Raw genomic sequence first — 18224 nt, 5'->3', positions numbered from 1 at the left:
TAGGGGTAAAGAACACCCAAGAATGAACTTATACGTACTACATGAGGTAGGACCACCACTTCTAGGACGGGAGTGGATCAAGAAAATAGACATGGAATGGCACTATCTAAAAGCCATAACGAGTGAGGACTCGGTGCAGACAAGCAGCTCAGATTCTGAAACGGATGACGATAAGACCAACCCAAATATGAAAGACAAGGCTGAAATGGACTTGCCGACGAAGGTTGGAAAAACGAAGGCATGCATAAAGGCTTATGCTCCAGAGAAGAACAAAGTTTCAGAACAGAACTCCACCGAACAACGACAACAATTAGAACAATTGAGTTACCGTCTCGTACAAGAGATGAAAACAATGAAAAAGTTCTATGACACCGAATGGGAGAATCTGGAAAGACAACAGAAGCAGCTAGCTCAAGCAGAGAGCGACCATAGAGCCATCATGACCAATTACCGATCACATCTCCCTTATGATGTTCAGGAGTTAGAATATTTGCATGATCTAGAGATACAGCATAAAGGCAAACCACGCTACACTGAGGATTTTGTTCTGCAATTGGAGACGGAGCTAGTGCAGGCAAGGTTAAGAGAAGCTGAATCGCAGTGTGCACTTAAAGAGATGCAGAAAAAAATCTTGGACATAGAAAAGAGAAACGCTTCTTTACCTGATGAGAATAATGTGGCCATGTTGCAAGAGGAGCTTATAGGGGCGAAACTGAAAGAAGCTAAGCAAAGGATGTTGGAACTTGAAACACAGAACCAAATCAGCAGTAACCAGCTATGTCGAGCAGAGAAGGAGTGCAATGGTCTACAGGAGAAGGTGCAATATCTCTCAGCCCAGAATAAGGGACTACTCACTCAGTTAAATGAAAGTAAAGGGAAAATGGCTGAGATAGACTGCAAGAATAAAGAAGATTTGATGGCAGTGAGACTTCGAGAGGCAGATAGCATAGCAGCCTTGGCTGAACTCCAACAGAAAATTGCGAAAGAAGCAAATGAAGAGGAATCTTCAGGAAGCCAGGATTTTATTCCAGTTCTTCTCTACGACTCCTTACAAGCAGAGTGTGAGAAGTTGAAAGAACAGTATGAACAGGCCCAGGCTACAATTCTGGAGGGGGTTAACTCGGCAACCTCCGAAAAGCTAGTTTCAGTAGAAGCATATGAGCAACTAAAGGTTGAACATGAGCAAGAAGTCCAAAGGCTGCAGGAAATTCTTGATGAGCTCAAGGCCAAGACAGACTCATCGGTAGAAGTTCCATCCATAGATGAGAAATTAGAGGTGAAAGACATGGCAGAACATGAAAGGCAAGATGTCCAAGAACTCAGAAAATTATTGAAGGAAACCCAAGACAAATATGAGGCGGCAATGACCGAGGTTCAACAACTTGAAGAACAGATTCAACTGGGAATCCTTTCAGCGGAAGAAAAGGAAACTGTAAGAAACACAGAGACTGTAAGACATGAGCTAGAGAGCATCATGGCACAAGAGCTAGATAGCATCATGGCACAACTTCTCCGAGCGCTGAAAGCCAAAGTCCAAGAGGAAAAGAAGGTGAAAGCATTGGAGGAAAAGGTGGATGAAATGGAGAAGACTCTGATTCACAGTGTTCCCGCGGAAGAGTTAACGGTCAGCCAACTCCTTCATATGTTGAGGGACAAGACTCTGCAATGGGAACAATCTGAACACGAGCTTCAATCTTCAGAGGGAAGGAGTTCGGAGCTCTCAAAAGTTACGGATATAGCTGAGGGTGCAACACGGATTTTACTGGGATGCCAAAAGTACGCTGAATCACATCAATGGGAACAACAGACTGTTGAAACAGATGCTCCAGTAGAAGGATTGAATAGCCCGATCAATCAATCTCCGATGGAAGGGGAAGTATTGAAGTCATTAGTGAAGGATTTGCAGGAAACCCAGGAAGAGTGGGATGAATATGAACGCATAAAGAAGTCTCTTCAGGAAAGATGTCTAGGGAGGGAACAACAGTCGGCTAACGTCCAGTTGGGTAAGGAAGAAGTAGCAGGCCCTCTCGCTAGACTAGCTCAGGATGACACCGAATATTACCATGACCTGTTGAGTGACACAGAATATTACGAGGACTTGGTCTGCCCAGCTTGTGATGAAAACTCCCAAAGTGCAGAAATCAGGATGAAGCACTTAAAGTCTAAAGAACATAGGGAGATGGTGGCGCTACAGCTGGCAGCTGATAAGGGAGCCCCGAGAGTCTCCAAGAAGCAAAAAAGGAAAAGACGAAGCCGAAGATGATAACCATCTAAATCATTATTACTTCTAATGGGAAAGTAGGGAAAAATTACGAAGGCAGTCCAGCTGTTTGTAAAAGTCAGCACTGCTGGTTCAGCAGGACGGAAGTTCAAGCTGTTACGTCAAGGGAAAGACTATTGGATAAGTCACGCTAGCAATGTGAACCGGCTACACCACAGAGATGTTGTTCGGACCGAGTCAAGACCAGAGACTGAATCTGTGAACTGTTCCCACAGAGACTGAACCTGTGAACTGTTTTCCGCAGAGACTATATCTGTAAATTGTTTTACATGAAGTTGAATATATGTTATGTTTAATGGGGAATACGTATGTTGTAAGCTAAAAAGGGAGGATTGTAGTGTATGTAACCGTCTACCTTTAAGAGACTATTGTATGTAACCGTTCACCTTTAAGAGAACTATTTTAGGTGTGGCACTACTTGTTTGGCTTCTGTATACGGTAATACCGACGGTGACCACACCGGTATATAAGTGCTGTGGCATGATTTATAGGGCAGATTCGCCCTGACCTTCGAATAGTAAAGTCCTGTTTGTTTGTTTGTTACTCCTGAAGTCTGTGTCGTTATTAACTGCACAACCCACAGACTTTACAGGGACCACTGTTGTTCATCATTTACATGAATGATTTGGACTCGGGAATCAGAAGTACAATTTCAAAATTTGCAGATGACACTAAATTGGGGGGTATAGTTAATACTGAGGAAGACTGCGATAGCATCCTTGTAGAATTATTCAGTTGTGTTCAGTAAATAGCAGCATCTTTTAATTTGCTTTGACTGATCACATCACTATATGGCTACGTGAAAAACAGAAATCATTAACAGCTCCCAATTGCAGAATTGTCAGATTCAAACTCAACTTCTTCCAAGTACAATCTAACATTTCAAAAATTGTAATGGATGTAGGCGAGATATTAGGACTGTTGTCTAACACAATCCAAACACAGTGACACACAGACAGATGGGCAGGTGTAGCTTCACAGCGAATCCTTTCAAGCCTCACTAAAAAGTGGCAGACTGGCAATCCATTGTTCACTAATGGAGTTGTGATCTTTGTAAATTAAGAAAGGAAATACACGGGAATGTGTCAAAGAGTTGATTAACAGAGTGGGGCATCATCTCCCTTTGATTTCTATTTCTGACACCAGGCAACAGAAAAAGGTCATTACAACACGACATAAACAGAGTCTTCAGGTGTGAGACATCAGACTTCAGAACAACACGTCTGCCAGCTCTGGCCACAAACCTCAGTACAGTCAACCTTTCAGTAGCTGCAGCCCGGATTAAATAGCTAGTAGTTTAACATGTCTAGTAGAGCTTTTGTATCAAAATAGAAGGAATGTATTTGTGACACACACACAATTAATAATTAAATCACAATGTGATTGTGAGGATCGATTATCGCCTCTTGATACCTTCCTCAACCAGTGGGCACAGAAGGTATCAAGTGAACCAGTGGACACCGCCTGCTCCCTCTCCAGCGCCACCCGGGCAGGGACAAGACCATGGGAGAGAGGCAGGCAGCTAGAGCGACCCCCCCCCCCCCATGGGCCCCGCCCATCCAGGGCCTACAAATTGCTGTTTTCACCAGGTCCAAGAGCAAGGCCAGGAGAAGATCCTCCGACTTACCCACCCCCTTCCGCACCGGGCGACCAAAGATTAGGAGCGTGGGGCTAAAGTGTAACCAAGGGTTGAGGAGCAGCCCCTTCAGGTAACTATACAGGGGCTGCAACCTCTCACACTGAATATATACACGGCCCATGGACGCCTCTAGGCCACAGAAACCACATCTGGCCTTGGAGTCCAGAAAGGAGCTTAGAAACTGTTGCACACGACAGCTCCTTACAACAGTCTCCACCCCAGATCCCCAATGGTGCAGGGAAGGACCCCCACATAGAGAGCTCTCCACTGGGGAACCTCGCCTCCGCTGGACAGCAAGATGACCCGCCCGTCTGCTTGAGATTGAGCAATAAACTAAATTAATCAATAAATGATGCAGAAACCCGAGTCCCCGGGTCCTCAGCCCTGGTGTGAAGTACGCTGGCCACCAATTTTCCGTTATTAACTCGCACCTCAAGCCCCGCCCAGTCTGGTTTAATTACTAAATGTTTTCTAACTCGGGTTCAGGCCTGTCATTGTGAGGGAAACTTACAAGGCCTCATTTATTGGTGTGTCCCACCCGAGTGGCTGTTAATGGCTTTAATAAACTGGCAGCAAGGTTGTTTTAAAGGTGGAAAGTGGTGAAAAACTCCACTAGCGATGCCTCAAAACTCACGGACAGAGAAATCCACTTCATCAGCGCCCCTGCCACAGGACTCAATATCCACCCCCTCCACCACTGGTGCACTGTGTCTGCAGTATGTACGGACTACAAGATGACCACGGTCAGGCCGTGTGGAGCCAAGGGCCAGGCAGCAGAATGGATGGAAAGATCGCAACAAACTTCCCTTAACTCCAACCCTCTGATTTCTGTTTTGTAGCCAACTTTCCATCCATTCTGCTGCCTGGCCCTTCACTCCACACGGCCTGACCTTGGTCATCTTGTCGATCTTACAGACTGTTTATGGATAGCAAGCTGGTCACAAAACAGGAAACAGAGAGTAGGGGTTGGGAGTAGCTACTCAGACTGGCAAAAGGTGGGAAGTGGTGTTCCACAAGGATCGGTGCTGGGACCACTGTTGTTCACCATTTTCAGAAACGATTTGGACTCGGGAATCAGAGGTACAATTCCAAAATTTGTCGATGACACCAAATTGGGAGGAAGAGTTAATACTGAGGAATGACAACATGCAAGAAGACAATAAACTTGCAGAATGGGAGGGTAATTAGCAAATTAATTTTAAAATAGGTGGTGCATTTTGGTAGGAATAATAAGGCCACAAACTACTTGGAAAATAAGAGTCTAAATGGGGTAGAAGAGCAAAGGGATCTCGGGGTCCAGATACACAAATCACTAAAAGTAGTGACGCAGGTTAATGAGGCCATAACAGGAGCAAACAATGGACTGGGGATCATTTCTAGAGGGATAGAATTAAAAAGCAGAAAAGTTATGTTAAACTTGTATAGGACATTGGTTAGACCACACTTGGAGTACAGTGCACAGTTCTGGTCACCATATTATAAAAAGGATATAGAGACACTGGAGAATGTGGAAAAAGGCTTTGCAAGGATGATCCTAGAACTGAGAGGATATACTTATCAGGAAAGGCTGAACAGGCTGGGGCTCTTTTCTCTAGAATAAAGAGAAGGCCGATGGGTGACCTGATCGAGGTCTTTAAGATGATGAAAAGGTTATATAGGGTGGACCTGGAGAAAATGTTTCCACTTGTGGGGGAATCCAAAACTACAGGTCATAAATATAACACAGTCTCTAATAAATCCAATGGGGAATTCAGGGGAAACTACCCAAAGAGAGGTCAGAATGTGGAACGCGCTACCACAAGGAGTGGTTGAGGCGAATAGCACAGATACATTCATGGGGAAGGTAGATAAGCCCATGAGGGAGAAAGGAATAGAAGGATATGCTAATAGGGTTAGATGAAGAGTGGTGGGAGGTGTAAAGTCTGTGGGTTGTATAGCGAAGTAATACACAGACTACAAGAGTAACTTAAACAGGACTTTACTATTCGAAGGTCAGGGCGAATCTGCCCAATAAATTCTGCCACAGCACTTATATACCGGTGTGGTCACCGTCGGTATTACAGTATACAGCAGCCAGGATAAAGTAGTGCCACACCTAAAATAGTTCTCTTAAAGGTGGACGGTTACATACAATAGTTCTCTTAAAGGTAGAACAGTTACATACACTACAGTCCTCCCTTTTTAGCTTACGACATACTTATTCCCCATTAACATAACATCATAACATATCCAACTTCATGTTACAACAGTTCACAGAGGTAGTCTCTGCGGGAACAGTTCACAGATTCAGTCTCTGCGGGAAACAGTTCACAGATTCAGTCTCTGATCTTCTTGACTCGGTCCGGACCACGCCTCCGTGGTGTAGTCGGGTCACCTTGCTAGAGGGACTCATCCCATAGTCCTTCCCTAGACTTAACAGCTTTACTTCCATCACTTCTGAACCAGCATTGCTGACTTTTTAAAACAAACAAAAAACAGTTGGATTGCCTTGGGAAATTTTCCTACTTTCCAACTGATTTGGCTTCGTTCGGGGGACCACGTGTGTGATCGGGTAGAGATAATAATGGTTCAGATGGTTATCATCTTCTGCTTCGTCTTTTCCTTTTTTGCTTCTTGGAGACTCTCGGGGCTCCATTGTCAGCTGCCAGCTGTAACGCCACCATCTCCCTATGTTCCTTAGACTTTAAGTGATTCATCCTGAGTTCGGCACTTTGGGAGTTCTCGGCACAAGCTGGGCAGACCAGGTCCTCGTAATATTCAGTGTCACTCAATAGATCATGGTAATATTCGGTGTCGTCCTGAGCTAGGCCAGCGAGAGGGTCTTCTATTTCCTCCTTACCCGACTTTTGTTCCAAATCCCGACATCTGTCCTGAAGAGACTTCATCATGTGTTCAGATTCATCCCGCTTTTTCTGGGCTTCCTGCAAGTCTTTTACTAATGACCTCATTTGTGATTTCAATACTTCAACTTCATTCGGAGATTGATTGATCGGACTATTCAATCCCTCTACTGAAGTAGCTGTTTCAGTATTCTGTTGTTCTACATTGCCGTGCGTCAGCGTACTTTTGGCATCCAAGGGCTGTTCTGCTGCAGTCTTCTCAGTCTGGGTTGCCACCTCAGCTCTTCCAATGACTTTTGAGAGCTCCCTTCCCTTTGAAGATTGAGGCTCGTATTTAAGTTTTTCCCATTTTAGAGTTTTATCCCTCAGCATATGAATGAGTTGGCTGACTGTTAACTCTTCTGCCATCATCCCTTTTCCATTAACTACAGGGCTGTTTATAACCTTGCCCTGGAGGAGTTGGCTGACTGTTAACTCTTCTGTCCTCATCCCTTTTCCATTAGCTGCAGGGCTGTTTAGAACCTTGTCCTGGGGCTCCTTTGCTGCTTCTACTTCGCCATCATCCGCAGCCCCCATCATTCGAATTTCCACAAATGAATCGTCCGGTGATGCTGCACCCAACTTCAGTAGGAGCTCGGAAGTCATGTCGACCAACTCAGCTTTTTCTGCCTGCAACCTGCTAACCAGCGCCTTCAGTTGCGGCACATCTTGTTCCACCGGATTGGAGCACGCCCCTTCAGAAGCCGAATCAGCTTTGATTCGTTTGGCCTCCTCGTGCAGACGGTTTGTGTGCTCCTGCTCCCTTTTCTTCCCCAGCTGCTTCTGTTGTCTTTCGAGATTCTCCCATTCGGTATCATAGAACTTTTTCATTGCTTTCATCTCTTGCTCGAGACAGCAATTCAATTGTTCTAATTGCTGTCGTAATCTGAAATAAGTTTGCGTTCGAGCTTGATGTTCCTCAGTAATATATATGTCTGTAACTTGAACAGACTCAGAATTCTCTGTCAAGCTATGTTGTTGTTGTTCAGAGGAATTCTGTTCTGAAACTTTGTTCTCCTCTGGAGCATAAGCCTTTATGCCCACATTCGTTCTACCAACCTTAGTCAGCAAGTTCATTTTAGACTTGTCTTTCATGCTTGGGCTGGTCTTATCGTCATCCGTGTCAGAGTCTGAGCTGATTGTCTGCCCCGAGTTCTCACTCGTTATTGCTTTGAGGTAGTGCCATTCCATGTCTATTTTCTTGATCCACTCCCGTCCTAGAAGTGGTGGTCCTCCCTCAGGTAGTACGTATAAGTCCATTCCGGGGTGTTCTTTGCCCCTGTCTCTCACCTTGACTCTTATCTTTCCCATGGGGTATACTTTATGCCCCGTGTATGTCTGCAATACGAACTTGGTATCTCTCAAGGGTATATGTGAGAATAGCCGGTTGTAATCCCTTCGATTTATGACTGATAGGGCTGATCCAGTGTCCAATTCCATTCTCACTTGGACTCCGGCTATTTTTAGCATGACCCAGATAGTTTGTAGGTCAGCTTCCTTACTCACATTATGAATTCTCAGACTACCCAGTTCCTGGCCGCTTGGGTCTGAATCCGAATTCTGTTCATCTGAACTCTTCTCAACCACCTTGTGTACTTTGTTGTACTTTTCCTGTGATGGCTTTTTTTTTTGGTTGTTGGTCTTCTTCCCTGACCGGCATACTTTGGCTATGTGACCCAGTTTGCCACATTTCCTACAGTCCTGGTTTTTAAACCAGCATTGGTTCTGGTCGTGTGTTGTCTTCCCACAACGATAACATTTCGTTGCACCCGAAGTAATTTGATCCACACTGAGGACCGCTGCCTTCAGCTGCATTTCCGCAGTTCCTTTCGCTGCGGCTTCGTGTGATGCTGCAATAAGGACAGCCCTATCCAGTGTAAGGTCATTCCCTTCGAGCAGTCGCTTTTGCGTTCCTTCCTTCGACAACCCGCACACGAATTTGTCTCGCAATGCCTCTGTCAGATTTCCTCCAAACTGGCAGTATTTCGCTAGCCTACGCAGTTCAACCAAGTATTCCGCGTTGCTTTCCTCTTTCCGTTGCGTTCTCGCATAAAATTTGAATCGTTCCGCCAACATCAGCGGTGTGGGGTTCAAGTGATCCTTCAGAACAGCAACAATATTATCGAAGGTTTGATCCGCCGGTTTAACTGGTGCTAGAAGATGCTTCAATAGCCCGTATGTCTTCGCCCCCATCGAGTTTAGCAAGGTTATAGCTTTATCATCATCCTCTATTTTATTGGCCTCACAATATATCTCAATGCGTTCTACATACGTGGCCCAATCTTCTACCTCGGAATCGAAATCATTGATGTTACCACGCTTAGGCATCTTCATCTCCCTGATAAACAACAACGAAATATTTCTTTAACTTTTTTTTTCCAAGATGGCGGTTTCCCCGCGCTTATCTTCTTTCCCCGCCCCTTTCAAAATGGCGGTTCCCGCTTCTGTCTTTTTCTCCGCCTACTGGCGGCTTCCCGCGGTTTCCCGCGCTTATCTTCTTTCCCCGCCCACTTTCAAGATGGCGGTTCCCGCTTTTCTTCCCCTAGCGGGAGGGGTAAGCTTTTCCCTCGGGCGACGGCTGCTGGCTTTCGGGGTTCGCAGCCTGCTCTTCAGCTTCAGCACGTTCCCTTCTCTCGGCCGGGCAACCGGCTCTGGGTACAACCCGTTGACGGCGAACGGTCTCAGCCGCTGGCTGGATCTCGCTCAGTCTCCCTCGCTCGGGCGCTGTCTCTCCCGCTCGCGCGGCTCTCGCTCGCTCTCTCTCGGGCTCTGTCTCTCCCGTTCGCGCGGCTCTTACTCGGGCTCTGTCTCTCCCGCTCGCGCGGCTCTCAATCGCGCCTCCCAGCCCTCTCGCAGTCCGGTGCTTCCCTCCCCGGCTGCGGCTGAGTTCTCCGCGATTTATTTATTTTATCTCTTCCCGCGCCTTACGATCCCGGTCGCAGCGCTTCGTGGCCTCGGTCACTGTCCGACCTTTTTCACCCAATCGCTCCTCCCAGCCTCTCGCAGTCCGGTGCTTCCTCCCCGACTGCGGCTGCATTCTCCGCGGTTTATTTATTTTTATCTCTTCCCGCGCCTTACGATCCGGTCGCAGCGCTTCGTGGCCTCAGTCACTGTCTGGCCTTTTTCACCCCAATCGCGCCTCCCAGCTTCTCGCAGTCCGGTGCTTTCCTCCCCGGCTCATAGATCATAGATCATCATAGAGTTTTACAGCACAGAAAGAGGCCCTTCGGCCCATCGTGTATGCGCTGCCCATCCATCCCTGTCCAGTCTAATCCCATTTTCCAGCATTTGGTCCATAGCCTTGTATGCAATGGCATTTCAAGTGCTCATCCAAATGCTTCTTGAATGTTGTGAGGGTTCCTGCCTCTACCACCCTTTCAGGCATTGAGTTCCACATTCCAACCACCCTCTGGGTGAAAAAGTTCCTCCTCAAATCCCCTCTAAATCTCCTGCCCCTTACCCTGAATCTATGCCCCCTTGTTATTGACCCCCCTACTAAGGGGAAAAGTTCCTCTTTGTCTACCCTATCTATGCCCCTCATCATTTTGTACACCTCAATCAGGTCCCCCCTCAGCCTTCTTTGCTCCAAGGAAAACAACCCCAGCCTGTCCAGCCTCTCTTCATAGCTGAGGCGCTCCATCCCAGGTAACATCCTGGTGAATCTTCTCTGCACCCTCTCCAAAGCAATCACATCCTTCCTATAGTGAGGCGACCAGAACTGCACACAGTACTCCAGCTGTGGCCTCACCAGCGTTTTGTACAGTTCCATCATAACCTCCCTGCTCTTATATTCTATGCCTCGGCTAATGAAGGCAAGTATCCCATATGCCTTTTTAACCACCTTATCTACCTGTTCCGCTGCCTTCAGGGATCTATGTACATGTACACCAAGGTCCCTCTGACCCTCTGTACTTCCTAGGGTCCTACCACTCATTGTGTATTCCCTTGCCTTATTTGTCCGTCCAAAATGCATCACCTCGCACTTTTCAGGGTTAAATTCCATTTGCCACTTTTCCGCCCATCTGACCAACCCGTTTATATCGTCCTGTAGCCTGAGGCTTTCCTCCTCACAATTTACCACCCCACCAATTTTCGTGTCATCTGCGAACTTACTGATCATACCTTTTACATTCTCATCCAAATCATTTATGTAGATCACAAACAACAAGGGACCCAGCACCGATCCCTGAGGTACCCCACTGGACACAGGCTTCCAGTCACAAAAGCAACCTTCGACCATCACCCTCTGCCTCCTGCCACTCAGCCAGTTTAGGATCCAACGCGCCAAGGCACCCTGGATCCCATGGGCTCTTACCTTCTTGACCAGTCTCCTATGCGGGACTTTGTCAAAAGCTTTACTGAAGTCCATGTAAACCACATCCACAGCATTTCCCTCATCCACCTCCCTAGTCACCCCCTCGAAAAATTCAATCAGATTTGTCAGACATGATTTACCCTTGACAAAGCCATGCTGACTATCCCCGATTAATCCTTGCCTCTCCAAGTGGAGACTAATTTTGTCCCTCAGAATTTTTTCCAATAATTTCCCTACCACAGATGTTAGGCTCACTGGCCTGTAATTCCCTGGTTTATCCCTGCTACCCTTCTTGAATAATGGTACTACATTAGCTGTTCTCCAGTCCTCTGGTACATCCCCTGTGGCCAGAGAGGTTCTGAAAATTTGTGTCAGAGCCCCTGCAATCTCCTCCTTTGCCTCCCACAGCAGCCTGGGATACATCTCGTCTGGGCCTGGGGATTTATCCACTTTTTGGCCTGCTAAAACCGCTAGCACCTCCTCCCTCTCGATGCTAATATGTTCAAGTATGTCACAGCCCCCTTGCCCGATTTCTATGTCTGCATCGTCTTTCTCCATAGTGAACACAGATGCAAAAAATTCATTTAAAACCCCGCCTACATCATCTGGCTCTACACACAGATTGCCACTTTGGTCCCTAATGGGCCCTACCCTTTCCCTGGTTATCCTCTTGCCCTTAATATACTTATAAAACATCTTAGGATTTTCCTTTATTTTGCTCGCCAGTGTTATTTCATGGCCCCTCCTCGCCCTCCTAATTTCTTTTTTAAGTATGCCCCTGCATTTTTTATACTCCTCTAGGGCTTCTTCCGTCTTTAGTCTTTTGTAACTGCCAAAAGCCCCCCTTTTATTTCTAATGCATTTTTGTATATCCCTTGTCATCCAAGGTTCCCTTTGCTTGTTGGTCCCACCCTTGACCTTTACTGGAACATGTTGGCGTTGTACTCTCTCTATTTCCCTTCTGAAAGTCTCCCACTGTTTTGATGCGGATTTTCCTATAAGTAGCTGCTCCCAGTCCAATTTGGCCAGATCCTGCCTTATCATATTAAAATCGGCCTTCCCCCAATTTAGAACCCTTATTTCCGGGCCGTCTTTGTCTTTTTCCATGACCACCTTAAATCTCACCGAATTGTGGTCACTGTCGCCAAAATGCTCTCCTACTGACACTTCCACCACTTGCCCGGCTACATTCCCCAGAATTAGGTCCAGTACCGCCCCCTCTCTTGTAGGACTGTGGCTGAGTTCTCCGTGGCTTATTTATGTTTATATCTTCCCACGCCTTACGATCCCGGTCGCAGCGCCTCGTGGTCGCGGTATTTGTCCGGCCTTTTTCGCCGTCGCGGTCTAGTCGTCTCACGACGCTCCCCAGCCCGCTTGTACCGCGGCTTCTGCTCCACGCTGCCCCAGTCTCAGCGCCTCTGGGCCCGACTTCTGTCCGGCTCCTTTCCCCCTCGACCGTGGTCGAGTGCACCGCCCTTATCCTCCGTTTATTTGTTTCTATTTTCCCTTTACTCACAGTCACCGTGGCCGACTTGTTTCTCGTGTTGATCGGCTCACTCACCACCATGGCAGAAGCGACAATCAGTGCCTGTTGCTGATGGAAGACTTCGTGTTTGAAATCTTCCTCCTTTCTTGGTCTGCAGACTCGAGTTTTCTCTCAGCAAAATGACGAGGGCGGGTGCCTCTTCTCGACGCTCGTTTACTTCTTCAGAAGTATTGTTGCCGCAGGGTAAGATCGAACTCGTCACCACTGTAAAGTCTGTGGGTTGTATAGCGAAGTAATACACAGACTACAAGAGTAACTTGAACAGGACTTTACTATTCGAAGGTCAGGGCGAATCTGCCCAATAAATTCTGCCACAGCACTTGTATACCGGTGTGGTCACCGTCGGTATTACAGTATACAGCAGCCAGGATAAAGTAGTGCCACACCTAAAATAGTTCTCTTAAAGGTGGACGGTTACATACAATAGTTCTCTTAAAGGTAGAACAGTTACATACGCTACAGAAGGAGACTCGTGTGGAGCAGAAACACCGGCATTAACCAGTTGGGCCGAATGGCCTGTTCCTGTGCTGTAGACACAGTGTAATTCTACAACAACAACAACAACTTGTATTTATATAGCACCTTTAACGTAGTAAAATTTCCCAAGGTGCTTCACAGCAGTGTTACAAGACAAAAAATTTGACACCGAGCCACATAAGGATAAATTAGGGCAGGTGACCAAAAGCTTGGTCAAAGAGGTAGGTTTTAAGGAGCATCTTAAAGGAGGAGATGTAGCAAGGTGGACAGGTTTAGGCAGGGAATTCAAGCTTGGAGCCTAGGCAACAGAAGGCACAGCCACCAATGGTTGAGAGATTATAATCAGGGATGCTCAAGAGGGCAGAATTAGAGGAGCGCAGATATCGCGGCGGGGGGGGGGCGTTGTGGGGCTGGCGGAGATTACAGAGATAGGAAGAGGCGAGGCCATGGAGGGATTTGAAAACAAGGATGAGAATTTGGAAATTGAAGCTCTGCTTAACCAGAAGCCAATGTAGATCAGCGAGCACAGGGGTGATGGGCGAACGGGACTTGGTGCGAGTTAGGACACGGGCAGCCGAGTTTTGGATTACCTCACGTTTATGTAGGGTAGAATGAGGGAGGCCAGCCAGGAGTGCATTGGAATAGTCAAGTCTAGAGGTAACAAAGGCATGGATGAGGGTTTCAGCAGCAGATGAGCTGAGGCAAGGGCGGAGACGGGCGATGTTACGGAGGTGGAAATAGGCGGTCTTAGTTATGCTGTGGATATGTGGGCGGAAGCTCATTTCAGGGTCAAATATGACACCAAGGTTGCAAACAGTGTGGTTCAGCCTCAGACAGATGTTAGGGAGAGGGATGGAGGCTCGGGAACAGAGTTTGTGGCGGGGACCGAAAACAATGGCTTCGGTCTTCCCAATATTTAATTGGAGAAAATTTCTGCTCATCCAGAACTGTATGTCGGACAATCAGTCTGACAATTTAGAGACCGTGGAGGGGTCGAGAGAAGAGGTAGTGAGGTAGAACTGGGTGTCATCAGCGTACATGTGGAAACTGACGCTGTGTTTTTGGATGATGTCACCAAGGGGCAACATGTAGGTGAGAAATAGGAGGGGGCCAAGGATAGATCCTTCGGGGACACCAGAGGTAACGATGCGGGAGCGGGAAGAGAAGCCATTGCAGGTGATTCTCTGGCTACGATTAGATAGATAAGAATGGAACCAGGTGAGTGCAGTCCCACCCAGCTGGACGACGGTGGAGAGGCGTTGGAGGAGGATGGAGTGGTCAACCATGTCAAAGGCTGCAGACAAGTCAAGAAGGACGAGGAGGGATAGTTTACTTTTGTCACAGTCACAAAGGATGTCACTTGTGACTTTGATGAGAGCCATTTTGGTACTGTGGCATGGGCGGAATCCTGATTGGAGGGATTCAAACTTGGAATTGCAGGAAAGATGGGCACGGATTTGGGAATCTATGTAACTATGTCTTCTGCCTCCTGACATAGCTGGAAAAGCTTTTACTAATATTACCACAATTGTGCACCATCTTCATTTCCAAATATCTCTTAACCTCTCTAATGGCTGCTTTTGACTCCCTCAATTGTGGGTGATATTTGTTCCTATTCTCCTATAAACTGAACTCACCTTGATCTGAACTGGGTTCAATGTAAGACAGTTCGGGGAGTCAGGCATCATTCACCCCTAGACCTACGCTGGCCGGTAAAACCCCAGATGGTTCCTCAGTAAGGATTCCTCTGGTTCCTCGCCATATATTTGTCAGGATACTGAAGCCCAGCTTCCTTACACTTCACTCCTGGAGGCCCCACTCCCTGAGCCTACAACCTTCAGCAGGGTCAGTGGTGGATTTCCACAGCAGGAGTGATCCCAGAGTAACTGTCAGGATCACACCCCTGTGGATGTTCCGGGTCGTGTATTTTTAGTTATCCTGGTGTCTAACGCACACACATCAATAAAACAGGGAATTCCTGGAAACACGCTGCAGGTCCTTCTTTATCTGGAGATCAAAGGTCTGTTGTATAATTGTACCAGCAGTTAACAGGCTCCTGTGAACTCCTCCCTCTGCTATTGTAGTGCAGAATTTAACCAATTTATTTTAACCTGCCTTAAAGTGATAGACTCAGGACAGTCACACAAACATGTTAAATCTTCAGAAAATAATTACCAGTCATTTTTAGACTGGAATCTTAAACCTGCCGTTCCACTTTCAGTCAGGAACAAATCGCAGTTTTACACCAATCTCTGATTTGACAGCACGTTCCCAGCATTCACCGTTGTTCTTCCTGACTCTAAACACAGTTGTAAAGGAGCCTTCTGTTCCGTGTATAGGAGCTCTGAACCATGGAAGAGAGCGGCTGGGACACATTTCTTACAGGCCTCAAGATTAACCCACACGGGGACTTTGCTGTCAGTGAAGAGAGACGAGAAAGACCAAAGTGCCATTTGCCCCTCTCAGTGTGGCCCTGAAGGACTGTGTCCAGGCTGGAGTTCTGTTCCCGCCGTACGATCCTCCCCCAGATTGTCCTTTCTGAGCTCCAGCCAGGTGATGCTAAACACTCAGGTGGGAAAGACAAAAATCTACAATGTGTTTAACACAAAGCTGATTTATTTGACATATATCCAGAATCTTAAACTGCAGCCCAGTTATTGGGGTTATTAACATCAGCAGAAACAAATTCCAACTGTTGAAATGAACATGGTTCAGTCCTGGATGTGATTAACAGCAGCAATAACAGCAGAAACCAACCCCTACAGTCACTTGTGAACTTGCTGCTGAGTCACCAGGTTAGATGAACGTGTAAATCCTTTCACACACACAGAGCAGGTGAACGCCCTCTCCCCGGTGTGAACTCGCTGGTGTGTCAACAGGTGGGATGAATGGGTGAATCCCTTCCCACACACTGAGCAGGTGAACGGCTTCTCCCCAGTGTGAACTCGCTGGTGTTCCACCAGGCTGGATGACTGAGTGAATCTTTTCTCACACACTGAGCAGGTGAACGGCCTCTCCCCAGTGTGAACCCTCTGGTGTTTCCGCAGGATGGATGTCTGAGTGAATCCCTTCCCACACTCGGAGCAGGTGAATGGCCTCTCCCCAGTGTGAGTGCGCTGATGTGTCAGAACTTCACTTCTGTTTTTAAAACTCTTCTCACACTCAGAACATTTAAAAGGTCTCTCCTCAGTGTGAACTCGCTGGTGTGTCAGCAGGGTGGATAACTGAGCGAATCCCTTCCCACAGACGGAGCAGGGGAATGGCCTCTCCCCGGTGTGAATTCGCAAGTGCATATGAAGCTTGGATAACTCTGTGAATCCCTTGCCACACATGGAGCAGGTGAACGGCCTCTCTCCGGTGTGAATTCGCCGATGAATTTCCAGCTGGGATGGGTAATTGAATCCCTTCCCACAGTCCTCACATTTCCACGGTTTCTCCATGGTGCGGGTGTCCTTGTGTGTCTCCAGGTTGGACGATCAGTTGAAGCCTCATCCACACACAGAACACGTGTACGGTTTCTCCCTGCTGTGAATGGTGCGATGTTTTTTCAGGCTGTGTAACTGGTTAAAGCTCTTTCCACAGTCAGTGAACTGGAACACTCTCACTCGGGTGTGTGTGTCTCGGTGCTTTTCCAGTCACACTGATGTTTGAAATCTTTTTGAGAATGGTGAGACACCCGCTGTGTGCAGAGTGAGAATAAAATCAATGAGTCAATGATTGTCTCTCCTGGTCACTGGGACCCTGAAGCCCCGCCCACTCTCTGTTCCAGGCTGATGGCTGCGCATGCGCCGTGACCCCGCCCTGTCCAAGATGGCGGCCAGTGACCCCACTGACCCGGGCGGCCGGGCCTGTCACCGCGGGACAAACACGGGGCCTGTGGGCTCTTATTCGGGGCCTGAGGCCTACACCGGGTGTTTATGAAGCTTCCCAGTCCACCCGCAGGTCCAATTCCTCCCGAGCCCACAACCTCCTACCGCCTCCCGGGAGCGTCTCTTCCGCCGCAGACTGCCTCCCACACTGCGCATGCTCAGAGCACAGCCCGGTCCCGCACCTGCGCACTGGGCTCCAGTGGTCATTGATGGGGCACATTCTGCTGCGCGGAGGATTCTGGATCAACGTCACCCCATCGAGATTGGGGCCTCAGAGGCAAAAAACAAAATTAATCTTTAAATTATTCAGTAACCCAAATGCCCGGGCTCTCCGCCATCGTGCAAAGTAAACTGGCCGCCACTTTTACTTTACTAACTCGCACCTCAGGCCCCGCCCAGTCTGGTTAATTGCTGAATGTTTCCTAACTGTTTTCTAATTCAAATTCAGTCCTGTTATTCTGAGGAAAACTGATGAGGCTTCATGTTTTGTGTGTCCTACATGTTAAAGGGTTAAATAAGCTGGAAACATTTTTTTTAAAGGTGCAAAGATGTGAAAAACGCCACTAGCGATGCCTCAAACCACACGGGACAGCGAAGTCCACTTCATCAGCACCCCTGCCAGAGGACTCAATATCCTACCCCTCCACCACTGTGTCCATAGTATGTGCGGTCTACAAGATGACCAGGGTCAGTTGTGTGGAGTCAAGGGCCAGGGAGCAGAATGGATGGAAAGATGGCTACAAAACAGAAATCAGAGGCTCGAAGTTTAAGAACGTTTCTCGGACTGGCAGAAAGTGAGATGTGGTGTCCCACAGCGGTCTGTGCTGCTGGGACCAATTTTGTTTGCGATGATTTGGACTCAGAATTTGAAGATGGCACCAAATTGGGTGGCATAACTAATAATGTGGGGACTGCACCATAATACAGGAAGACAGAAACTGGGCAGGTAAATGGGCAACAAAATTCAATGTCGTGAAAGGTGAGCTGCTTCATTTTAGTAGGAGGAATAAGGAAGCCACTTACACCTTAGAAAGTAAGAAAATAAATGGGGCAGAGGAGTAAAGAGATCTGGGAATACAGACACATAAATCACTAAAAGTAGCAACACAAGTTGAACAGGCCACAAAGATTGCAAAGAAAGGACTGGTGTTCATTTCTAGAGGAATATAATACAAGATCAGGGAGGTAATGATCAATTTATATTGAACCTTGGTGAGA

At 47.4% G+C, this 18224-nt stretch overlaps 1 protein-coding gene across 1 annotated transcript in view; it reads right to left on the bottom strand.

The window, feature by feature from the left end:
- The window catches only part of LOC147118728 (uncharacterized), a 50682-nt gene extending 34105 nt beyond the window's left edge, over window positions 1-16577 (bottom strand). The window contains exon 1 of the mRNA XM_085984546.1: window positions 15979-16577. Within this exon, the coding sequence (XP_085840672.1) occupies window positions 15979-16577 (599 nt within the window). The remainder of the gene's footprint in view (window positions 1-15978) is intronic.
- Between the last annotated feature and the right edge of the window lie 1647 nt (window positions 16578-18224).

The sequence above is a fragment of the Somniosus microcephalus genome, chromosome 4, assembly GCF_052327205.1.
Source record: "Somniosus microcephalus isolate GS21.2 chromosome 4, FLI_Smic_1.0, whole genome shotgun sequence".
NCBI lineage: Eukaryota > Metazoa > Chordata > Chondrichthyes > Squaliformes > Somniosidae > Somniosus > Somniosus microcephalus.
The sequence above is the reverse complement of the archived record's forward strand: the minus strand, read 5'-3'. Positions and strand labels throughout refer to the sequence as shown.